This window comes from Girardinichthys multiradiatus, chromosome 17 (genome assembly GCF_021462225.1).
Source record: "Girardinichthys multiradiatus isolate DD_20200921_A chromosome 17, DD_fGirMul_XY1, whole genome shotgun sequence".
Classification (NCBI taxonomy): domain Eukaryota; kingdom Metazoa; phylum Chordata; class Actinopteri; order Cyprinodontiformes; family Goodeidae; genus Girardinichthys; species Girardinichthys multiradiatus.
This window is the reverse complement of record NC_061809.1, coordinates 17325922-17348484: the sequence shown is the minus strand read 5'-3', so window position 1 is coordinate 17348484 and position 22563 is coordinate 17325922. Positions and strand designations below refer to the sequence as shown.

The 22563-nt window shown below is 38.0% G+C and overlaps 1 protein-coding gene across 1 annotated transcript in view; it reads right to left on the bottom strand.

Moving 5' to 3' along the window:
• The window catches only part of cacna1c (calcium channel, voltage-dependent, L type, alpha 1C subunit), a 290444-nt gene that overhangs the window by 121226 nt on the left and 146655 nt on the right, over positions 1-22563 (bottom strand). Inside the window, exon 4 of the mRNA XM_047389522.1 lies at positions 5575-5714. Coding sequence (XP_047245478.1) covers positions 5575-5714 — 140 coding nt within the window. The remainder of the gene's footprint in view (positions 1-5574; positions 5715-22563) is intronic.

Genomic DNA, 22563 nt, shown 5'->3' with positions numbered 1-22563 from the left:
AAAACAGGTAGTGGTACCTTTGGCAGGGTGGGCAGGTGCCAGGTTCTGCTGGAAAATGAAATCGGCAACTCCAAAAGGCTTGTCAGCAGTGGGAAGCATAAAGGGCTCTAAAATGTCTGGATAGACAACTGCTCTGACTAAAAAAAAAACACACATTGGACCAGCAGCAGATGTCACGGCACTCTAAATCATCACTGACTGTGGAAACTTCCCACTGGACCTCTAGCAGCTTGGATTCTGTGCCTCCATTTCCTCCAGACTCTGGGACCTTGATTTCCAAATTAAACCTCTATTTGGATCTCTTAGTAGAATAAACCTGGCTCCTTTACCTACCTGTGAGCACATACAATAAGTTGACAAATGTACAAGGTTTTAAAATGCTGGATAAAATATTGAGTTTAATGGTCAACAATGCTATAATTAAATACTCCTGATTTAATAAGTTCTATTGTTTGTGTCTGAGCTAGGGTTACATTTCATGCAGCAATCATCAGCTTTACATGGCAGCTTATGAACCTAACATTAATCTTGGTCCCTGCCTGCAGTGAAGCCACTTTCCTGGGCAAAGCTACCAGCTCATCATTTAAAATACAGCCAATTTTTGTCTTTTAGCAGCTTTATTGAACAGCTATGTTAAAATAATTTCTTATTCAGAGAATGTAAATGTAAAATGTAAAGACTAAATGAGAAATTAATACAATTAATATTTTTTTTCTTAAAGCTTATAGTTAACTATATTTATATGAACCTAAAAATTTACTATTTAACAAGTTGTTTAGATGCATAATGCAAAAACAGTTGTATTTGTCATGTTGCCTTCGGTAATTGTTTTAACAACAACACTGGGGTCCCTTTATAAGCCAGTTTTGATCTGTCAGCAGTTTCAAATGATCTTTTATGCCATTGTTCTGCAAAACAAATTCAGAAAGGTGCCAGACATTTTAATTATGGCCTCCTGATGCATATTTTTCTAGCTTAAAAGTGCTTTGTACCAATGTGAGTAATGTTACACATTTTACCTGCCAATTGTCATAAAGTTCTGCTAGGTCAACCTATTTAAGGAAAATCAGAAACTGTCTCAAAAAAGGTTAAAGAAAAATATGGTGTTCTATGGAAAACATGTGCTGAAGAAAAAGTCGGTGGAGTACCTGTTCATTTACGCAGACATGCACTGAAACTTCACTAATCCTCTCATAGGTATGTGTCAGCAAGAGTGGCCTGTAGCATCTGCGTTTATGTGTAAATATGTGCACGGGTGCACGAGTCCCAAGGCTGCTCAGCACTAGGTACAAGCTTTTTCACCCATATGGTGAATATTCCAGAGGGAGTGACCTCTTGTCGCTTTTCATTTATACACACACACACACACACACACACACACACACACACACACGCACGCACGCACGCACGCACGCACACACGCACACACACACCAACATACACAAAGTGAGCGCTTAGAAATACACGTAAAGAGAGACAGTCCTGTCACTGCTGAATATTTCCACTGTGAGTGTGTCTATTTGTCTGTTTACTAAGAATTTAGCTGTTGTTGTTTTCCATTTTCCATTTTATTTAAATTTGGCACATTCAGTCAAATATAGTTAGGGCCTCCCATGAAATATTGACTTAATTATTAAGAAATGTTTACATATCAATATCTAATCTTTTTTGTATTTATCTCTGTAAAAGAAAGTGTTTTTATTACAGATGAACACCTTTATTTTCCTCTATTAAACAAGATACATCAACAAAACTGTGTTTTCTATTTGAGAAAATAATAAGATGCCCCCTCCCCTATTAGCCAGTCTTACCCTCTTTGGCTGATATAACTTTAATGAGATGCTTCTTGTAGCCATCCTCCAGTCTTTGGTCATCATTGGTCTGTTGAGAGTTTGTCCTATTCGTTTTTTTCAGCTGTGTCATGTTTAAGGTGTTTATTGCCTGTACAACCTGTTACAAATTTCCACACAGCTTCTCAATTAGTTCAAGATCGGAGCATTGACTTGGCCCAGGAATTTTGTTTTGGGCCATTGTGCTGTTGCAAGGTCTAGTTTCTGCTTCTGTTTTCATTTTTTTTGCAACACTTTTTGATACACATTAGTATACATAGTGGATTCTACCGTGGTGAGATGGCAAGGTCTTCAAGCAGCTAAAAAGCCATGGCATGTCCACTTACATTTTTTTTACAGTTTACACGAGTACTACATTTTCTGGAATGATGTAGTTGATTTATGCCAAACATGCCCTCTTTTCTGGTGTTTACATAATTCATTAATAGAATCATCTGTTCAAAACACATTTTGTCCTGGACCTGTTTTTTGTCTATGTTGCCTCTGGCAAACTTTACTCTACCCTACATGTTTATCTTAGAAATCAAATGTTTTCTCCTTGCACATCTCCTAAGAATGTTAAACTTGTGCAGTCTCTTTGTGATTAATGGCTGCAGTTTTCCATCAACTGGAGCAGGAGTGTACTGTAGATACTGCAATACGTTTATGGTTTTTGGGGACTTCCTTTAGCATCTTGTTGTCTACTGTTAAGGGGAACTCACATAGATGGGCAGACTGTAGAGTGATAACTAAACTGTGCAGTGCAGAGGCTGATTTCAAATTATTTTCAAACGTTCCTAAATCTCCTAGCAGACTCATAAGCTGCTACAATATTATTTCTGAAGCCCCCAGACAGCTCTTTGGATCTCACCATGATTTTCATTCTGACTTCAACAGTCAGGAGCACATCAAACTGAATGTCTGAGGTTTAAACAGGTGTTAAGTGAGGATGAATGTTGGTGCTTCAGAACTTTTTTAATTGATATTTTACTGAAATTTTAAAAGTAATTTTTTTTTAATTTTTCAAAATGTTGAAAAGGATATTAAAAGTCTATACTGTATGTCCAAAGATGTATGCTTAGTAAATAACAAAAGTGGAAACGTAGAAGACAGAAGTAGTACCAATCCTTCAAAATCATCTATAAGAGAATCTGAATGTCAGCTCTTTATGCAAATAGTTGGCAAAATATAGTTAAGACCTGAAACAAATCCTAAAAAAAAGATGCATCAACCATCTGTTGATCATCTGCCATGTTTTCAAGGTTTTTAGGAAACACATTGTTGCAACTTACTAGTATCAAGGGGTGCCAAGGCTTTAAAATGTTGCTTTTTCAAATGTGTAACTGGAGTTTTCTGTGCATGTATGGAGTGTATAGTAACTCAGCACTGGTCCTCCCACACATATTATTGCACACTGCTGGTTAGCTGTCGAAAAGAAATTTACCGAATATAATGCTGGTGTAAACACTAGGTTTTTTGGCAGGAATTATTATACTCTAAGTATCTCGCTGTAAGAGTACACCATTATTGTTTTCATATGTATTTTTATTGGTGTTCTCATTGAGCGGACAGTGAAAAATTACGTTAAACAACAAAATAACAATCATACTAATGGTTTTGGCGGTTTGCAAACATCATTAATTTGAGTTTATCATTATTATCACCAATTCTTACCATTATCATTTATTCACTGGTATATTGCCTATCCCTATACTGACTACATAAACCAGATCTGGTATTTTTCTGGTGAGACCCTAGAAGGAAACAGAAAAAACTTATAGGGCCCGGGAAAGACATGGTTTAAATTACTCAAAATAGCAAATCAGTAGCTTCTAAAATGTCCCTGAACAATTTTAATGCAGATCTTGCATTTGAACCTCTGAACTCCATGTTTCACTGTTGCAAAGAAAACACCATTTACTATAACACTTAACATATCACAAAAAAGTAAAATCCTAAATATTGAGAAAGGAGAACAGAGAGGGACAGGCGCATAGAATAGATAGCTGGAGTGGTAAGGGCTATGTTTATCACATGGGCACTGGTACCATGTTGTTGGTATGTGTTTTTATGAGCTAGAGCAACATGTGTTTAGTTAGTGACGTCTAATGTGAATGAATGCTTGACTGGCAATGAAGAAGACTGGTTTCGAGTGTTTGTATCTGTGTTGCTGAAGCCTTCCTTCAGGCCTCAGGCCGCTTTCTCACTGCCTCTCTCTCTTACAGACAGACACATACTCGCACACATGTATACGCTCAATTAGACCGTTTGTATGGCTTTAATGTATCTGTCAGGTCCACTGGCTGTAATGCAGAGACAACACTGTACACACAGCTTAGCTGGTGTGAAGTCACACACAGACGCACAAAAAAAGCAAAGAGGGTTTACCAGAGAGCCTGTGTTGCTGAGTTTTAGATAAAGAAAAAAAACAGAGCATGTCTTTGCTATCAGAAACTCACAAGCGAATCAGTTTAAGCTGCACCTTTACTCTGCAGGCTAAAGTTTACTGTGCTTTCATCTGCATTCACAATGAACCCAAAAAAAAAAGCTTATTCTACCAAACAAAAAAAGGAGTTCACTATAATATGAAAAAAGAATGACCACTGGTGAGTGGCAAGTATTTGTACCCTCTAAACCTTTCATATTTTCTCACTTTTTTTGTCACGTTACAACTAGGGCTGCTTAATAATGCGCAAAATTCTAATCAAAATTATTTTGGTCGATATTGAAATCATGATTACTTAAAACAATTATTCAATAAGTTTGAAAAAACAATGCATCTTTTGCACTTAAAAAACAGTCAGTAGCCTTGAAACATGACATTTTATCTTATACCTTCTTGGTTTGGACAAAGTTGCTGAGTTGGCAACAGTGGGTTAGGCCCTGCAACTCAGTTGGAAAACTTCATTCACTTTTAATTCACAATTGTTGGAATTCATTTTACAGTTCTAGTTACAGCACCAAACATCAGTGTATTTTATTGAGTTTATCTGTGGTAGACAAACAGTTTTCTTTTAAGTAAAAAAAAAAAAAGATTCATCACATTTTAACAGTTTTTACAAAACAAAGTGTGGTGTGCATTTGTATTTGGTACCCCTTTACTCTGATACCCCTGAAGAAAATCCAGTGTGACTTATCGCCTTTTTGGGACGTGTGTCTGCCAGCTTCGCACACGTAAAGATTAAATTCATGGTGCTGTTCTCTGACGTTCTCTAATAAACCTTTGAGACTTTCACAGAGCAGTTGGATTTATACTGAGATTAAATTATTCTTACTAAGTGGGTGACTGCTGAACCCAATTATTTGCACTGGGTTTTATTTAGAGTTTCAGAGTAAGCAGGGTGTCAGAGTAAACAGGGAAGAAAAAAAGGCACAGCAGACTTTAATATTATTTGTGAAAAAAAGAAAATTTAAATATCATTCATTGTTTTCCTTTCACTTTACAATTATCAATTACAATCTTTTTTAAATACACTGAAGTTAGCAATTGTAAAGTGATAAAAGTAAAAATGTTCAAGGACATGAATACATCTGCAAGCCATTACACATTACAAATAGGTTTAAATTTTAAAACCGGTTAAAAATGCTACCATAAGATATTTTTTTAGTTTCTTGCAGGCATAGCTAAAGCCAAAGCAGAACATTGCTGTTTTGTTTTGATACAGAAAATATTTTGCCTCTGATTTGCTGGTCAGAGTAACTCAGAACATTTCCAACACTTTTTAAACCATTTCTCTTCACTTACCCTACTACTACAATGATGAAGTCAAGAAGATTCCAGCCATTCCTCAGGTAGGCGTTTGGGTGGAAGAGCAGGCCATAAGCTATTACCTTGAGGAATGCCTCCACAGTAAAAATGATAAGGAACAGGTACTCCACACGCTCCTGCGGACACACAAAAATGGCAAGGCCCACTGATTTATCAGAGCAGCATCATCATTGGAGACAGATGATAGAACATGAGAAAACAGCAAATGAAAGGAAAAAGAAGTGTGCTGATATCTTACAACCCCAATTCCAGTGAGGTTGGGACGATATGTAAAACGTAAATGAAAACAGAATAGAGTGATTTGCAATATCTGTTCGACCTTTATGCAATTGAATGCACTACAAAGACAAGATATTATAAATGTTTGGGAACTAAGGACACAAATTGTTGAAGCTTTCCCATTTAGCTTCAGTTGCTCAATAGTCCAGGGTCTCTATAGTATTTTGCACTTCATAATGTGCCACACATTTTAATGGTAGACAGGTCTGCACTGCAGGCAGGCCAGTCTAGTAACCACACTCTTTTACTACGAAGCCACGCTGTTGTAACATGTACAGAATGTGGCTTGGCATTGTCTTGCTGAAAGCAGGGACATCCCTGAAAACACGTTGCTTGGATGGCTGCATATGTTGCTCCAAAACCTGTATGTACCTTTTAGCATAAATGGTACCTTCACAGATGTGAAAGTTACCCATTCCATGGACACTGATATGCCCCCATACCCTCACAGATGCTAACTTTTGAATTTTGCGCAGATAACAATACTGATAGTCCTTTCCGTCTTTGGCCCGTAGGAAATGAGGTCTATGATTTCCAAAAATAATTTAAAATGTGGAATCATCAGACCACAACACAACTTTCCATTTTGCGTCAAGTCATCTCAAATGATCTGGGGCTCAGACAAGCTGACTGTGTTTCAGGATGGTGGTGATATATGGCTTTGGCTTTGCATGATAGAGTTTTAATTTGCACTTGTAGATGTTGCAATGAACTGTGTTAATTGACAATGGTTTTCTGAAGTGTTCCTGTGTTCACGTGGTAATATCCGTTACAGAATGATGTCACTTTTTAATGCAGTGCCTCTTGAGGGATCAATGATCACGGGCATTCGATATCGGTTTTTGGCGTTGCCGCTTACATGCAGAGATTTCTCCAGATACTCTAAATATTTTAATATTATGGACTGTAGATGATGAAATCCCTAAATTACTTGAAATTGTTGAGAAACTTTACTCTTAAACTGTTTAACCATTTGCTGACGTAGTTTATCCCATCCTTGCTTGTGAACAATGGAGCCTTTCGGTAATGCTCTGTTGTGACTATGAATCTGAAAATATTATTTAATATTTAATATGAATAATTTAATATTTAATCGAATAATATTAAGGGTTATAAGGGTTCTCCTGTGAATACCAGCCTAGTAAGGCGGTGGTAATAGGACAAAATCAAAAGGGTGAGCCAAGCTCTGACACTATTGAACAGCATAAACTCTGCACACACATGGAATGAATTCACACAATTTCTTAAAATACAAGAATTTATTAACAAAAATAAGTCAACTCAAAGTCAAACATATTTCAATCAACAAACTCTTTACTATGCTAAAACAATTCAACTAATGTATTAAGCAGAACTAGAAAATTTCTGAAGAAATTTAGACGGGGCCTGCCTCTTGGTGCGTGCTTCTCAGACCAGAACTTGCTATTTAAAAATCGTTTTCTATGCTATTATCAGCTTAAAAAATTACTAGTAACTCTGGAAGACTTAGGCTTTTATTTTGAAATTTTCAGTAAGCCTTATTTTAAAAGGGCCAACATGGTCCTATTTCCAACACTGGGTGAGCTCCAACAATAGTGTAATGCCCAGTCCTGCAATTATTTATAATTTAAAATGTAAAGGCTTTTATTTTATAGAGCATTTTTTGTCTTATTTTGAAAATTCAGCATGGATCTCCTTTCAGGTCTGGGTTAGTTCCATTAGTTATATAGAACCTGTTTGCTATTTTAAAATCATTGCGTATGCTATTATCAGCCTAAACAAATCAGTCATCATCAGCCTATCGCCAAAGTCTGTCGGAGTTTTTTTGTGAACCTTGAAGGCATCTGTGTCCAGATTCGGAAACAAATGCTGGAAATTCCAGCCAATCGTGCTTTTCTAAATGTGACCTACGTGTGACGTGATGCGTTGGCATCAGAACAACGGCCATGTTTGGCTGAATAGTCCACTGCGCCCGCCCATGATTGAGGAAAAGAAAAGAAGAAGAAGCACAGCCCGGCACTGTGGGGCTGCAGCTTTTGATAAATCCATTCCGTACTGACGCCATAAAGCTGCGAGTGCCTGTTAGATGCTATTTAACACATCAACAAACTTGTTATTTTGGTTATGACGAATGTGCGATAATTTCCCTCAAAATACGATAATTTTATGTCTCTAGTACAATAATCCTACATTTCTCACCTGGTAACACTGCGCAGCAGGACACTGTGTCTGCCCTGACCTGGGTTTATAACATTGAGGCACATGCTCCCGAACTACTGGCCATAACTCAGAGACCGTAGGGGCTATCAACGCCATTCTTGGACCGATTTTATCAGAATGGATAGGGGAACGATAATATCATCCTTTTTTGTTGAAAATATAATAATAAAGACACAACACTAGGTTAAAAGAGAGGGAAAATGGAAAAAAAATACAGAAATGCCTAAACATGCTCCCGAACAAAGTCTAATATCTCGGAAACTGTATATGGTATTTGAAAAGATTTTGAGCTGTGGGCAAAAGCCATCCCTCGTCCCCGATCATGGAGATTTTTATACCTCTATGACCTTCACAGTATAAAATAGGAGGATGGAAAGAAATGGTGTCACTCATGGATTACTGGTCAAACTCTCAATGAAAATACATGGGAGAAGGCCTAGAGAATTCTTCTGATTCTTGGCGATCGAGGGGGGTTCGGCAGAACGCCGAGAGATCTAGAACAATTTTAAAGATATTGTGAAAAAGCAGAGGCCCGGCCCTACAAACTAGCCGAAAATTGTCACTTTAGGGCGAAATTTGTGACCGTGAGGGTGAGTTAAAAATAATTTTCCCTGAAAAAACCCCACTTTCTACACTCTAGTAACTGCCATCTCCACTGTAGGCATGGGATTTTCTCGCAAACTTTTTGTCGCTTGGAGTCTAATTTTAGAGAAACCGTAGCAGTTATCAACAAACCGTTTTCACTTCTGAAAAGTCGGCGGATTTCTCTACAAACTGAAAGTCAAACTGTGTTTCTAGGTGAAAGTATGGCGATACAGTAGAGCCTCAAAAATAGTGAATTTTGAGGATTCCTTCCTCCCCTGACTCCATTCATTTCTATGGGATTTTTTTTGGGGGGGGGAGTTTCGTTAATTACGTCACCATGGTAACTCAAAACGCCAATAAAAGTAATAGCACACATCTCAAGACCGAGCCAGACGTTTTGATATATATATTGTGGGGGTGCGCGCTACGGTTCGGGCCGCATTAACGGAGACGGAATAATAATAAAGAAGAATTGCTATGGCAGGCCCCAATAAAGAGTCCAGTTTAGAGGTGTAGAGTAATAGGTGCCTCAATTAAAGAATAACGAAGACTAATGTGCTATGTACAATTCAAACAAGTTGATTAAAGATGATTAAAAATCATGACCGAAAGAGTGATGCAACATTACCATGCAATGTTTATGTTTGAGAACCAAGGATTATCTTGAAGAATCTGGAAATGAAGTTAAGTTAGTCTTGGAATTAACTTAGATAATAATCAACATACCTTTAGACAACCATTCACAATGCAAGATCAGATAGAATATTATTTTAATAAAATAATGTTTTAAAGAATGATCTGCTGAATAAAACCAACCTTTTGGATGACCAATTCTCAACTGCCTTTGTTTATTAAACTAATATTTAAAGAAATATTATTAAGGAAATGGTAAAATATTTAAGGAAATATTTTGGAAAAGAGCCAAATCTTTCTGGAGAAATGGGGCGTAATGGTGTTTACTTAGTTATCAAATTAAGTAAAATAATGTTAGGGAAATATTATTTACTGGACTGAAAACTGACAACCTTTCTGGGTAAATATTCCTTAGGAGCAAACACGTGTTCTTAGCTGTTAGCAGTTAAAGCTAACAAAAGAAGCTTGTAGCTTAGCACCAGAATCAAACAAACACCTCAAATACCATCAATATAAGGGTTAAAATGCATAAGCGCGGACAGTGCATTATGATCAATCTTCTATGTTAAAATCACCCCTTTAAATAAAGTTTGTCTTAACTTTAAAACACACAAACATAGAACACAAAACTGAGCACGTGTGCTGCAGATAGCCTGCTAGCAGCAAGATAGCTGAGTTCAACACAAACATAGCCAAACTTTATAAAATGAAAAACGTTCAGATCATTTCACCCTAAATCTCTATGCCCAGACCCTAACCTCATTTGAAACGTGTTGAGGAGGAGTTGTACGGGCAACAACGACGTTTGAAGAAAGCTCTGTGAACAAAGGGTTAGCTTCTAGCTAACCTCTGGAGCAGTGACTGGGGGGCCGCTCTGTTGGGCCGACCAAACTGCACGTTACCACGGTGATGTGGTCTCTGTTGTCCTTCTTTCTGACTGGGAAAACCGCTCCACTCGGCTTCGTAGAGACCGCGTCTCTGCAGGGAATTCTCTGGAACACAGTTTGCTTCTGCAGGCCTCAGAGAGAAAGTCAAGCAATGCTTATACCTTAATGTCCCCTTTTTATGAATGAATACCGGGTACACAAATAGTAATTCATTTGTACTTAACTTGTGCATAAGATCGCGTGATCGTATGACACTCTTGGACCCAATTTCAAGAGTTTCTGTCTGTTTGCCAGCAAAGAGACAATAGCGCACTGTCTCTCCGGCCAGGCTCGCACGGAGTCCGGGTGGAAGATATCAAATCATTGGGAAGGTGGGGGTTTTTATACGGGCAGTGGCATCATGGGAAGTCCGCTGTTACATTGCATTTAACCGACTTCCAGTACAACTTCAGAAGGGGAAGTCCGCTGTTACCCCCCTTCCCCTTCTGAAGTTGTACTGGAAGTCAGTTAAATGCAATTTATTTTGAAAGTTCCAGAAAAGTCTGTATCGGAGTTTTCATGTTGCAATCCATGGCTGTGGGTCCCAACAGCTACTTCTATACCCAATCATGATTCTCCAATTAGCCTATTCACCTGTGTAATGTTCCAAAGAGGTTGTTTGTTTAGCATTCCTTAACTTTCCTAGTCTTTTGTTGCTCCTGTCACAGCTTTTGTGGAATGTGTTGCAAGCATCAAATTCAAAATGAGTGAATATTTGCCAAGAAACAATAAAGTTTATCAGTTTGAACATTGAATATCTTGTCTTTGTAGTGTATTCAATTACATAAAGGTTGAACAGGATTTACTAATCATTGTCTTCTATTTTTCTTTACATTTTACACAATGTCCCAACTTCACTGGAACTTATGTAAAAGTGTAAACACCACATCTAATGCATATGAATGCTCACTCTAATCAAATAGAAAAATGCTAAACATGCAAACATTTTAAAAAGTTTATGCATCTAAATATTTTCCTGGATAGAAGTACCCTAAATGCCCTGATATATATGTGATCCCTTGCAATCATGACATCTTTTGTTATTTCTCATCACAACTTAAGACAATGTTCAAAACATGGAAGAAGCAGGAGAACCAGCAGTGCAGACCACTTCTCCGCTGGTCCTCTGAGCCTGCACAAGATGTTCACTTGCTGTGCATCAAGCTTTTGGTGTGTCTGTATGCGTGTGTAATGTGAGTGTGTTTGATTAGTTTGTGTGTTATCATGTATTTGTATAACTTGTAGTTGTGATAGTGTACACTATCAAAACGTTTTGTTTAATCAGAGCAACCATCTTCCGGTCCTTCACGGCCACTGTCTGATGCACAAATGAACACAAACACACACACACACACACACACACACGTAGACATTCAGAAGTAGGGTTTCTACCACAGCGTTCCTTAGAGATTGTTGTCTCAGTGACGACCTCCTGCCTGAGGTCCTGAGAAAAGTCGTTCTGAGTGTAGAATTATTTGACATTTTGATTATTTGGATAAGTTGTAAACAATTCATCATCCACCTAATTATCTGTCAGATCCCTTTGATAGCTGTTAGTTTTTAGCTAGATTATAACATACTAAACATGAATGTTCTATATTCAGTTATGTCAGATAATCAACCATATTTAGCTACATCTGTCAATCTGCACGTTTGTCTAAGCCCCTGATTCCCCTCTTGATCCCACTCCTTTCCCATGGACACACATGCACACAGGGCCAGAGGTTTGGGACAGAGGGCCAGCCAGGTCCCTCAAGGCTTAAGCTTGTTCTCCTGGGAAAGATCAGCCAGACCTGAACCTGAGCCAGTCAATGACTTTATTAAAACATATATATATATTATTTTTTTGATATGTTGTGTGAAGTAGCATAAACAAAGATGTTAAACCTTAGGGAAAGTTAGCCAGTTTTAACAACTACTTTTCCAGAGCTTATTTCTAATCTTATTGTCTAAAAGACAATGGGAAAACTCACTGCCATGTTAAACTAATCCACTGTACGCGTTATGAGAGGTTAATCTCCCAAATGTAAAATAAAAAATAAAAAAATCTTAATTGTAAGTTGCTGAACAATATTATTTTAGTATCATTTTTAATGATCAATGTCAACAGATAAATCAGCAGTCTTTCATTTGGAAGTATTTCCTCACACGGTTTAGAATTTGGGTGATTTAGGCAATGCAAAGGACTGATTCAAAACCTGAACAGGTTTCTTTCAAGTACTTTTGCACAACAGTTTAAATAAATAAAAAACTATCATGTCCTTCTGATTATATTTTTATTGCCAATTTAAATGTACAGATTAAAGATATAGTTTAAAAGCTTCTTTATCTATTTCAATAATATTCTTATATCAGCTTCACAATATATCACATTGATTTCTTTTTTATATTCATATGTTCTGATGACCCTCCACCACACAGCATGCTGATGTGGAAGTAATTAATCTCACAAAGGCACAAACACACGCAAAGGCACAAACACGCACACACACACACACACACACACACACACACACACACACCCACACACCCACACTCATACATCCTTCCCTCTCATGGAACCTCTCCATAACACTCCCATTTTCTTAAGCACACTTGGATACACACACCCAGGCCATGTATCTGCTGGTGACAGGCAGACAGTGTGGCGCTCAGAAGAATAAAACAAAGAAAAACATCTGATAGGAACAGCTTAGTCTAACACACACTTCTCTTCCTCCTTTCATTCCATTCATACAGACCCATAAAGGGAAAATCCATAAGGGGCTCTACTAATTTGGTTAGTGGCAGGAATAAAATGAGAGATAAAAGATGAGAGACTGACAGAGAGAGAGAAAATCAGGTGTGAGGAAGAGAGGCAGACTAAAAGACACAGAAAGGTTTGAAGAGGCAGACAGAACAACCAAAAGGTGAGTATGTGGGAGCAATAATTGAGTTAACTGTGATAGGTCAACCAAACCACCTATCCATCAACGAGACTAATCAGATTATAGTATTGACATTCTACCACAGAGCGGGCAATGTTTCCATTTAAAATGACCTTCTGTGTTTGTGTGTGTGCTGGAAGACAGGATTAGCCATTAAGCTGCTTTTGAAAGATCCCACAGACCCATCATACTCACATACGCTGTGTGTGACTGGCAGGCACGTTGAACACCAGCCACTCACACATATGAACACAAATCAGCATGATTACTTCAAAGATAGCTTTTCTATTTCAGAATGTATCCATTCAACATGTCTGAACCACATACAGGCTATGTGGACACAGAAACAAAAAGACAAAAACATTCAACATCCCAGCAAATAAATTACAGTGTGTGTATTTAGCAAGGGTGTAATGATCTTGAGATATTAAAACTGCACTTCTCTGCCTCTTCTAAGAAGCACTACATAGCATGTAACCTCATTTGGAAATTGTATTGTGAGCTCCGGATATGAAGGTACTTTAAGGTTGAGACCCTATTGTATTTCAGATTACCCACATTTTATAATGACAGGGAAAGTTCTTGTTGAATTTTTGATTGCTTTTGGCAGAATCAAAAGGTACATTCACTAAATGTACTGTGCCTATATACGGCATGTACAGAGGCAAAAGTCCTTATCACAGCTGTCACGGGTTCAAGTCCTGGCCCTTTGACTTCTGCTGCATGTTTTCCCCTTGCTCCACCCCGTTTCCTGTCAGTCAACTTGCGAAACAAAGACCACTAGTGCCACAAAAATAAAAATAAATCAAATCTACTTCACATAAACACAAGCTTATGTATTATAGGTGTATTGCTAAACCCATAGTATTAAGTTTCTGAATCAATTCAGTGAGTGCAGCCATGTCTGTTCCATGGGATAGTTGCTGTGGATGCACAGCTTCTCTTTAGGATAGGCATGATGGAGGAAGAAAGGAATGGAAAGAAAATCTTACATTGACTAAATACCCGAAGTGTGGCACTGCATTAAACTAAAAGACAGTAAACAGAGTTAGGTTTGCAAAGTAGCGCAAAGTCACCGCCAATTTTGTAGATAGATGTATTTTGGGCTCTTAAAGGGGTACCACCTGTGAATATGAGTTTTTTACATTCAAGCAAAAAGGAGATGAAGCATCTTGAACCTTGCACAAACTGAACTACAGACACAGGCGGTGGTTCAGAACATGCACCTTTGTGCACTTTTAAACAATTTTAGAAAGAACATTTTTAAGATGCCACATTTCCAGCTTAGAGTATCTATGAAGAGCCTACCTTCCTTCAAATTAATTTCATGTCAAAAAGTATGTTTTAAAAGAACACAGACTAACAGTTTGGGATTATCAACAGACGTGAAGTCTTTTTTTCTTTCTTTTTATCTTTCTCCATACCTGTGGGAAATTTCAGCACCTTGTGAGAGTAGACATCATTCACTTCTTGTCACAACTCAATGCTAAAGAAAGTTTAGCAATGCCACTACAGTCGCATTTCTAATTGCATTTTTAATGAGTTATATTTTGCGGTTAAAAATGAATCTGTTAACCAATGCATGTATCATTTTGTTATCTTCCAAAGTATATTCTAAACTTGCATGCAAACACACCTGGTACACTTTTGTTAGCAGGTTTGACTTTGGTTCTCCACCCTGGAATATAAGAGACTTGAACTGAACATTGTAAGCATCAGCTCTTTTGTAGTCTAAGCCGGCTGGTGAACATTTAATTTTCTCAATCATTGTCACTCTGAAGAGGCTCTCTATTTGTGTGCTACACATAGCAGCAGTGGATGAGAAACAACTACCTCTGGCCCTCTCACACAAAAACAATGTTGGAATGCAATTTCACCATGCAACACACAGATTTTCGATCCATCCATTTTCTATACCCGCTTCTTCCATACTGGGTTTCGGGGAAGCTGGTGCCTATCTCCAGCAGTCTATGGGCGAGAGGCAGGGTACACCCTAGGCAGGGAAACACAGACACACACAGGACAAACAACCATGCACACACCCACTCACATCTAGGGCCAATTTAGAGAGACCACTTAACCTAACAGTCATGTTCTTGAACTGTGGGAGGAAGCCAGAATACCTGGAGAGAACTCACGCATGCAAACTCCATGCAGAAAGACCCCAGTCAAACCCAGGACCTTCTTGCTGCAAGGCAACAGTGCTGCACAGATTTTTTACACAAAAAATAGACTTTCCGAAAGTAAAATGGATATATTTTTTATTTCTCCAGGTTGTTTCAAAAGAACAGGAAATGCCATAACCTCATAGAAGAAATTTCCCTAGGCTGAATTAAATTTTAGTGTTTTTCTACCATTTGCAAGCTTTCATCAGACCTTAAGCTGCTGTCATTCTGTTTCTTGTCTTTCTATGTATGTTGGCATATCTAAAACTTTTATGTGGGCTTGAACATGAGATGAAATGCATTTTGTGGAAGATCAAGTCCTGTCACATCTGTGAAGTATGTGTGTAGTGTGTGCCTACCTATTGTATTGTGAGTGTTTATTGACAGAATGGATGTAGATTTCACAGTTTTTCAAGGCATCCGTGCCGGCTTTGTTACTCTGACTGTGAGATGATTATCTAATTTTGTCATTTTTTTATATATTTAAGGATCAATCCTCCACCTGGAAATGAAAGATCAATGCCCAATGAATGCCCCAAGGTATTACATAAATTATTTGTTAAATGTATCAACAACTAGGTTGGAATGTCGTCAGCTGACGCCACTCCAAGCAATCAAAAAGTGTAGATGAGTGAATCTTTAATAATGCAGAAAGAATATACAAACTCAGCATGAGATTATTATTGTGAGAAATGTAGTGGACTTATATAGCACTTTTTCTAGCCACACTGACTACTCAAAGGGCTTTACACTAGATCATCATCGTACAAACAAAAGAATACCCTTGCTTTGCCATTTGAGTAGGCCTTGTGTAAATTCTATTGCAGAGGTGCATATGTGTAGTATACATGGCATTTCAAAGTTTAGACGCCCATGTTGCTGAATTATTTAACATGTCCAGAAAAGAAAAACACATAGCTGGTTGATGATAAAATTGCATTACCACGTTGTTAGATGTGAAAACAAGCGATCCTGGGGCATCATTTAAGTAAAGCAGCATATCTTCCAATGCCATTATGGGCAGTAGAAATTAAACCAGCAACTAACTTATTTTGACCACAATATTGATAACAATATCGATCCACAATGGTAGCTTCAAAGCTTATTGCACTCAGGTTAACTGGTTACTCTAAATTGCCCTTAGGTGATAGACTAGTGACCTGTTTAGGGCATACCCTGCCTCTGGATGGATGGATGGATGGATGGATGGATGGATGGATGGATAGATGGATGGATGGATGGATTATTGAAATGACAAAAAAAACAACAGGGTACTCATGGAAAAGCAATACAGGTCCTTCTCAAAATATTAGCATATTGTGATAAAGTTCATTATTTTCCATAATGCCATGATAAAAATTTAACATTCATATATTTTAGATTCATTGCACACTAACTGAAATATTTCAGGTCTTTTATTGTCTTAATACGGATGATTTTGGCATACAGCTCATGAAAACCCCAAATTCCTATCTCACAAAATTAGCATATCATTAAAAGGGTCTCTAAACGAGCTATGAACCTAATCATCTGAATCAACGAGTTAACTCTAAACACCTGCAAAAGATTCCTGAGGCCTTTAAAACTCCCAGCCTGGTTCATCACTCAAAACCCCAATCATGGGTAAGACTGCCGACCTGACTGCTGTCCAGAAGGCCACTATTGACACCCTCAAGCAAGCGGGTAAGACACAGAAAGACATTTCTGAATGAATAGGCTTTTCCCAGAGTGCTGTATCAAGGCACCTCAGTGGGAAGTCTGTGGGAAGGAAAAAGTGTGGCAGAAAACGCTGCACAACGACAAGAGGTGACCGGACTCTGAGGAAGATTGTGGAGAAGGGTTGATTCCAGACCTTGGGGGACCTTCGGAAGCAGTGGACTGAGTCTGGAGTAGAAACATCCAGAGCCACCGTGCACAGGCGTGTGCAGGAAATGGGCTACAGGTGCCGCATTCCCCAGGTCAAGCCACTTTTGAACCAGAAACAGCGGCAGAAGCGCCTGACCTGGGCTACAGAGAAGCAGCACTGGACTGTTGCTCAGTGGTCCAAAGTACTTTTTTCGGATGAAAGCAAATTCTGCATGTCATTCAGAAATCAAGGTGCCAGAGTCTGGAGGAAGACTGGGGAGAAGGAAATGCCAAAATGCCAGAAGTCCAGTGTCAAGTACCCACAGTCAGTGATGATCTGATGCTGGTGTTGGTCCACTGTGTTTTATCAAGGGCAGGGTCAATGCAGCTAGCTATCAAGAGATTTTGGAGCACTTCATGCTTCCATCTGCTGAAATGCTTTATGGAGATGAAGATTTCATTTTTCAGCACGACCTGGCACCTGCTCACAGTGCCAAAACCACTGGTAAATGGTTTACTGACCATGGTATCACTGTGCTCAATTGGCCTGCCAACTCTCCTGACCTGAACCCCATAGAGAATCTGTGGGATATTGTGAAGAGAACGTTGAGAGACTCAAGACCCAACACTCTGGATGAGCTAAAGGCCGCTATCGAAGCATCCTGGGCCTCCATAAGACCTCAGCAGTGCCACAGGCTGATTGCCTCCATGCCACGCCGCATTGAAGCAGTCATTTCTGCAAAAGGATTCCCGACCAAGTATTGAGTGCATAACTGTACATGATTATTTGAAGGTTGACGTTTTTTGTATTAAAAACACTTTTCTTTTATTGGTCGGATGAAATTTGCTAATTTTGTGAGATAGGAATTTTGGGTTTTCATGAGCTGTATGCCACAATCATCCGTATTAAGACAATAACAGACCTGAAATATTTCAGTTAGTGTGCAATGAATCTAAAATATATGAATGTTAAATTTTCATCATGACATTATGGAAAATAATGAACTTTATCAGAATATGCTAATATTTTGAGAAGGACCTGTACATACTGGACACAAAGTCTCTAGCTGAATGCAAGAAGGTTGGCTTTCTACTTTTCTCTGTGCCAACTCTTCCAACTCATGTGATGCTGTAAACTAACAATATATAAGTACAAGTTTGTGATCGAACTTTACACTGCTTCATCTTCTCCCGCTGTCTTACTATTAACTCCTTATTACCCCCTTATCTTTCTACCATCAACTCAACTGTTTGTCCCACTCCCTCACTTATTTTGTCACCTACCCTCCTTCTTACCCTCATATTTATTTCTCTCAATCTCTGTGGGTGCCAACATGAAGTTACCATAGAGACCAGGATGGTGCCGACAGGTTTCCATAGAAACTGTGGGCTACAGCAGCAGCAACTATTTCTTTCCACACAAAGACAGATGACACTGATCAGTACTGTAACAAGAATAGCCACAGCAGATAGTCCTAATTACTACTCTTCTGTCAGCATCTAGAGTTCCTATTGTGTGTCTGCTGTATGGGCACACATGGATATGCTAACAACACAGTTCTTGTACTGGTATGAAATTGTGAGTTTGCGCCTGTTTAGTTATCCCAATCATGCAGTCATATGCCACCAGTTGATTGTACTAAATAGTCTTATAGGTTAATGCAGTGACCTTTTGGTACACACTTTATCATAATTGTAATGAATAGCATGTTTAAGGGAACATCAACCACAAATTTATAATAATTTAATTTAATTTATGAGGATCATCCCCAAATTTATTCCCACACCTACATGTTCCTACTGCTTCAATTATATCTGCAAGTCAAAAAGAGTTTAAAATGTTTAGCCATTTGTGTTTACAAAGTAGCTCAAGCTCAGTCTTACCATCAATTCTTAATTGAATTTAGATCTGTTTTTTTAATTGGACCACTCCAATACATGACACCATGATCTAAAGCACTTCATAATAGTTTCAGTGCTACAGTTGGTTGGTGGTGTCAGTCCTCAAGGGCTGGTGTCCCCCATGCATTAAATGTTTCTCTGGTTCAACCGACATAATCAGATGGCTGGGAGAAAGTTATTGTTTTGCAAGTCACAAGTAAGTATCAATTTTTTCCACCCAAGTCTCGAGTCAAGTCCTAAGTAAAAGGCACGAGAGTCCCAAGTCGAGTCCAAAGTCAAGGCATGCAAGTCTTGAGTTGAGTCAAATAAATGCACAGGTAAAATACAGTGGATCATCTGAAAAAAAAAAGTATTTAATATAAACAGGGAATTTGCATATAAATAATAAATAAATAAGCGTCATAGTTAAACCTTTGTTTTGCTTTATTTTTTTTAAGAAAAAAGACTTCCATTATGACTTCAGGGAAGACATCACGGTTGCTCTGTTTTAAAACATTTTGCTCCATCACTTAGCACAATGGCCTCTTAAACTAAGAAGAATGAGGAACAATGTAAATGAAAAGCTGGTATGTACAAGCACCAAAAAACCTGCAGCTGTAACTGCAGTCAACAAAGTGGTGACTCTGCCTGGTTCCATTAAAAACTAAATAAATATCTAAAAAAATGAACAACAAAAAAAACTGTTAAAAGCAAAAGACAATACAGGGAAACAGGGAACAGGAGAGCAAAAGAGACATGGACTATAGGGAAATCGATTAATTGGTCTGAAAATAAATGTGTATATAGGCACATAAATCATCGCATATAATCAGCCAACATGTCTGTGTATGTATGTATGTATAAATGTGCATGTCTGTGGATGTTTGCATTTGTCTAAAGTGAGATAACTTGTACCATTGGAAGAGAAGAATGAAAGCAAGAGAAGATACTCACACTGTATACTGTAAAAAAGATTTGCTGTATCAGGAAAAAGGTAAAAAGCATTGAGCAATACATCTTTCATCCTTTCATTTTCCTTATTCATCCATCCTTGCTAACATTTTCTCTTTTGTCTTTTCAGTTGTAACAAACTACCTCTCCAGCTCTGCATTCTGCTGTGTCTGACTTATCACAACTTTGCTGCCTCACCACGCAAAGAGACAGATGCTGGAAACATGGACATGCACTCCACTACAACCCTGAATTAGGATTTCATCTCTGTCTTCTCATACAGACACACAAATGACAAATAAACACACAGATCAGTGTTTTACATAGAGATCAATGTTGCTGATTCTCAAACTGTCAGTATGGATAGATTACTACACTCAGTGCATGACTAACAGTGTGTGTGTGTGTGTGTGTGTGTGTGTGTGTGCACATGTGAGTCATCCAGCATCTCTCTTTAATCAATCTTGCAGTTGTGGCTGTTACAGCAACTAAAAAGTGGCAAAGATCAACAAAAGCATAAGGTGGTATTCTGAAACAGTTGGAGCCACTTAAAGCTTTTTGCATGCCAAGCTTGGTGAACCTTCATTGGTGTAGAAGAGTGTCTCTATAAAGTTGTATGACACTAATCAATGTTGTTATTGGATCACTGGTGTGACTTAAGTAGCACTTACGTCTATTCTATTGCAGCGACAGCCTGGCTGGAGATCAAATTACAGATGCTATGTTAAATGTGTAGAACCGCAATGCTGGGACAATGTTGTTGTGTCTTTATACACCTCTCCAATACAATGTGAATATGCAAAAGTGTGAAAGAGGGGATAACTGAACACCCCTGAAGCAAAAACAAAATAGAACACTCATGGGATCAGTTCTAGTACAATTAACTTAATCGAGCAGATAGTAAAAATATCTAACCAGTCAAATTTCTACACAGTGTGAGCTCTTTATCTTTTACATGGCCTTGTTCTTCAGTACATAATAAACCAATTTAAATGCATTGGAAATGCATTTAAATTTAGTTTTACTTTGATGTTAAAAAAAAATGGAACTTATTCATGTTTCAAAAAACCCTTTGTAGTAGTTAGCTTTTTAGCTGTTAGCTATTTTTTGCAAAAGCAACTTGTAAGAAAATATGTAACAAAATATTGCAAAACAAACTAAATACAATAATTTTTTTTCCAGGATGAAATCTTAAGGAATTTTGATAAGTCTGCTGCTCAGCTTTCCTTTAAAACTTTAACAGATTTACGTCCGTGCTATTTATAGAGAAAACCACGAGCATAATGACAAAACATAAATTTATGTCTAATCATAACCAAATTTGTGCAAAAGATAATTAATGTACACCTGTCAACTGTTTTAAATATATTATGTCTGAATAAAAAAGCACCTCAGTCACATGAAAGAAAAGATCAGGTTTGTTTGTTTAAAAGGTGGACTTAAAAAGAAGAATAAGGTAAACAGACGGATATTACCTCTCGATTAGGTAAATCTTTAGAGACATGGAAGACTTGATTTGCTAAAAAATACAGAACAGATTCATCACTTGCAAAACAAGAAATCATGCATGTTCTGAGAAGGAAATGTAGTTTCATGTCAAAAAATAAAAGAAAACATCAGCCCCCCTCTTTCCTTGTGCGTCTCCCGAGCTTCACTCGCTGTCCATGGTGAATTGCTCCTATCAGAGCCAAGCACACCACTTTATCTCCCTATGGTGTGCTGAAACAGCCATGCCTGTAAATGTTAGTCTGTTAAGAGTTGCTACATCATTTTGCCCTCTGGTTAGTGTCCACTGGAGCGAGACCAGAGCACAAGATGGTGAAAATGTAGAAACAGAGTTACAACAAGGAAATACTGACAACTGTGACTATGTTTCAGTAAACCAAATATAATTTTCCATGGGATGTGCCATAAATCTCTATACCCAAATATGCAACACACGGTTTTATAAACAAGAATTTATTTGGACTGATATTAATGTTTCACAGACCACTATATATTCAAGAATTATTAATACAATAAATCAACTTTTTCACTTTCTGTAACCCAAAATGATGATTTTAGGTCTTTATGTAAGTTAGATTTCACCAATAATTCACTTTGGTATCAATATATCTTTCATACAATGCAATAATTTCCATTTCCATCTTGTTTGTGGTTAGTATTTATTAAATCCATGAATTAATCAAACAAAATAAATTCCTAATGGAGTTAATGCAAGGCCCTTGTCATAGGTAGGTCATGTTTCATATATTTCCAGTAGGAGAGTTTGTATCTGTGTGACAACAGTGCTTTTCTCTTGCTCTTGAGAGGTGGACGACACACGCGTTTTCTCTCCCTCCCTCGCTTTGCATATCCTCCAAACTTTTAAATTATGGATTTGGTCAGCTGGACTCTCAACGTAATTGGTCAAATTTTTTTTTTTTTTCAATGGGAAGACAGGGTAAAGGAAACCCTCTTGTCCAGATGGAACGTTCTTCTCTGGAAACACAATGGATTCTTGGCAGCAGTGGAAGATTGTGTGCCTGACTACAATGTCTGTCGCGGACGTAGAAAATGTGTACATATTTGGAT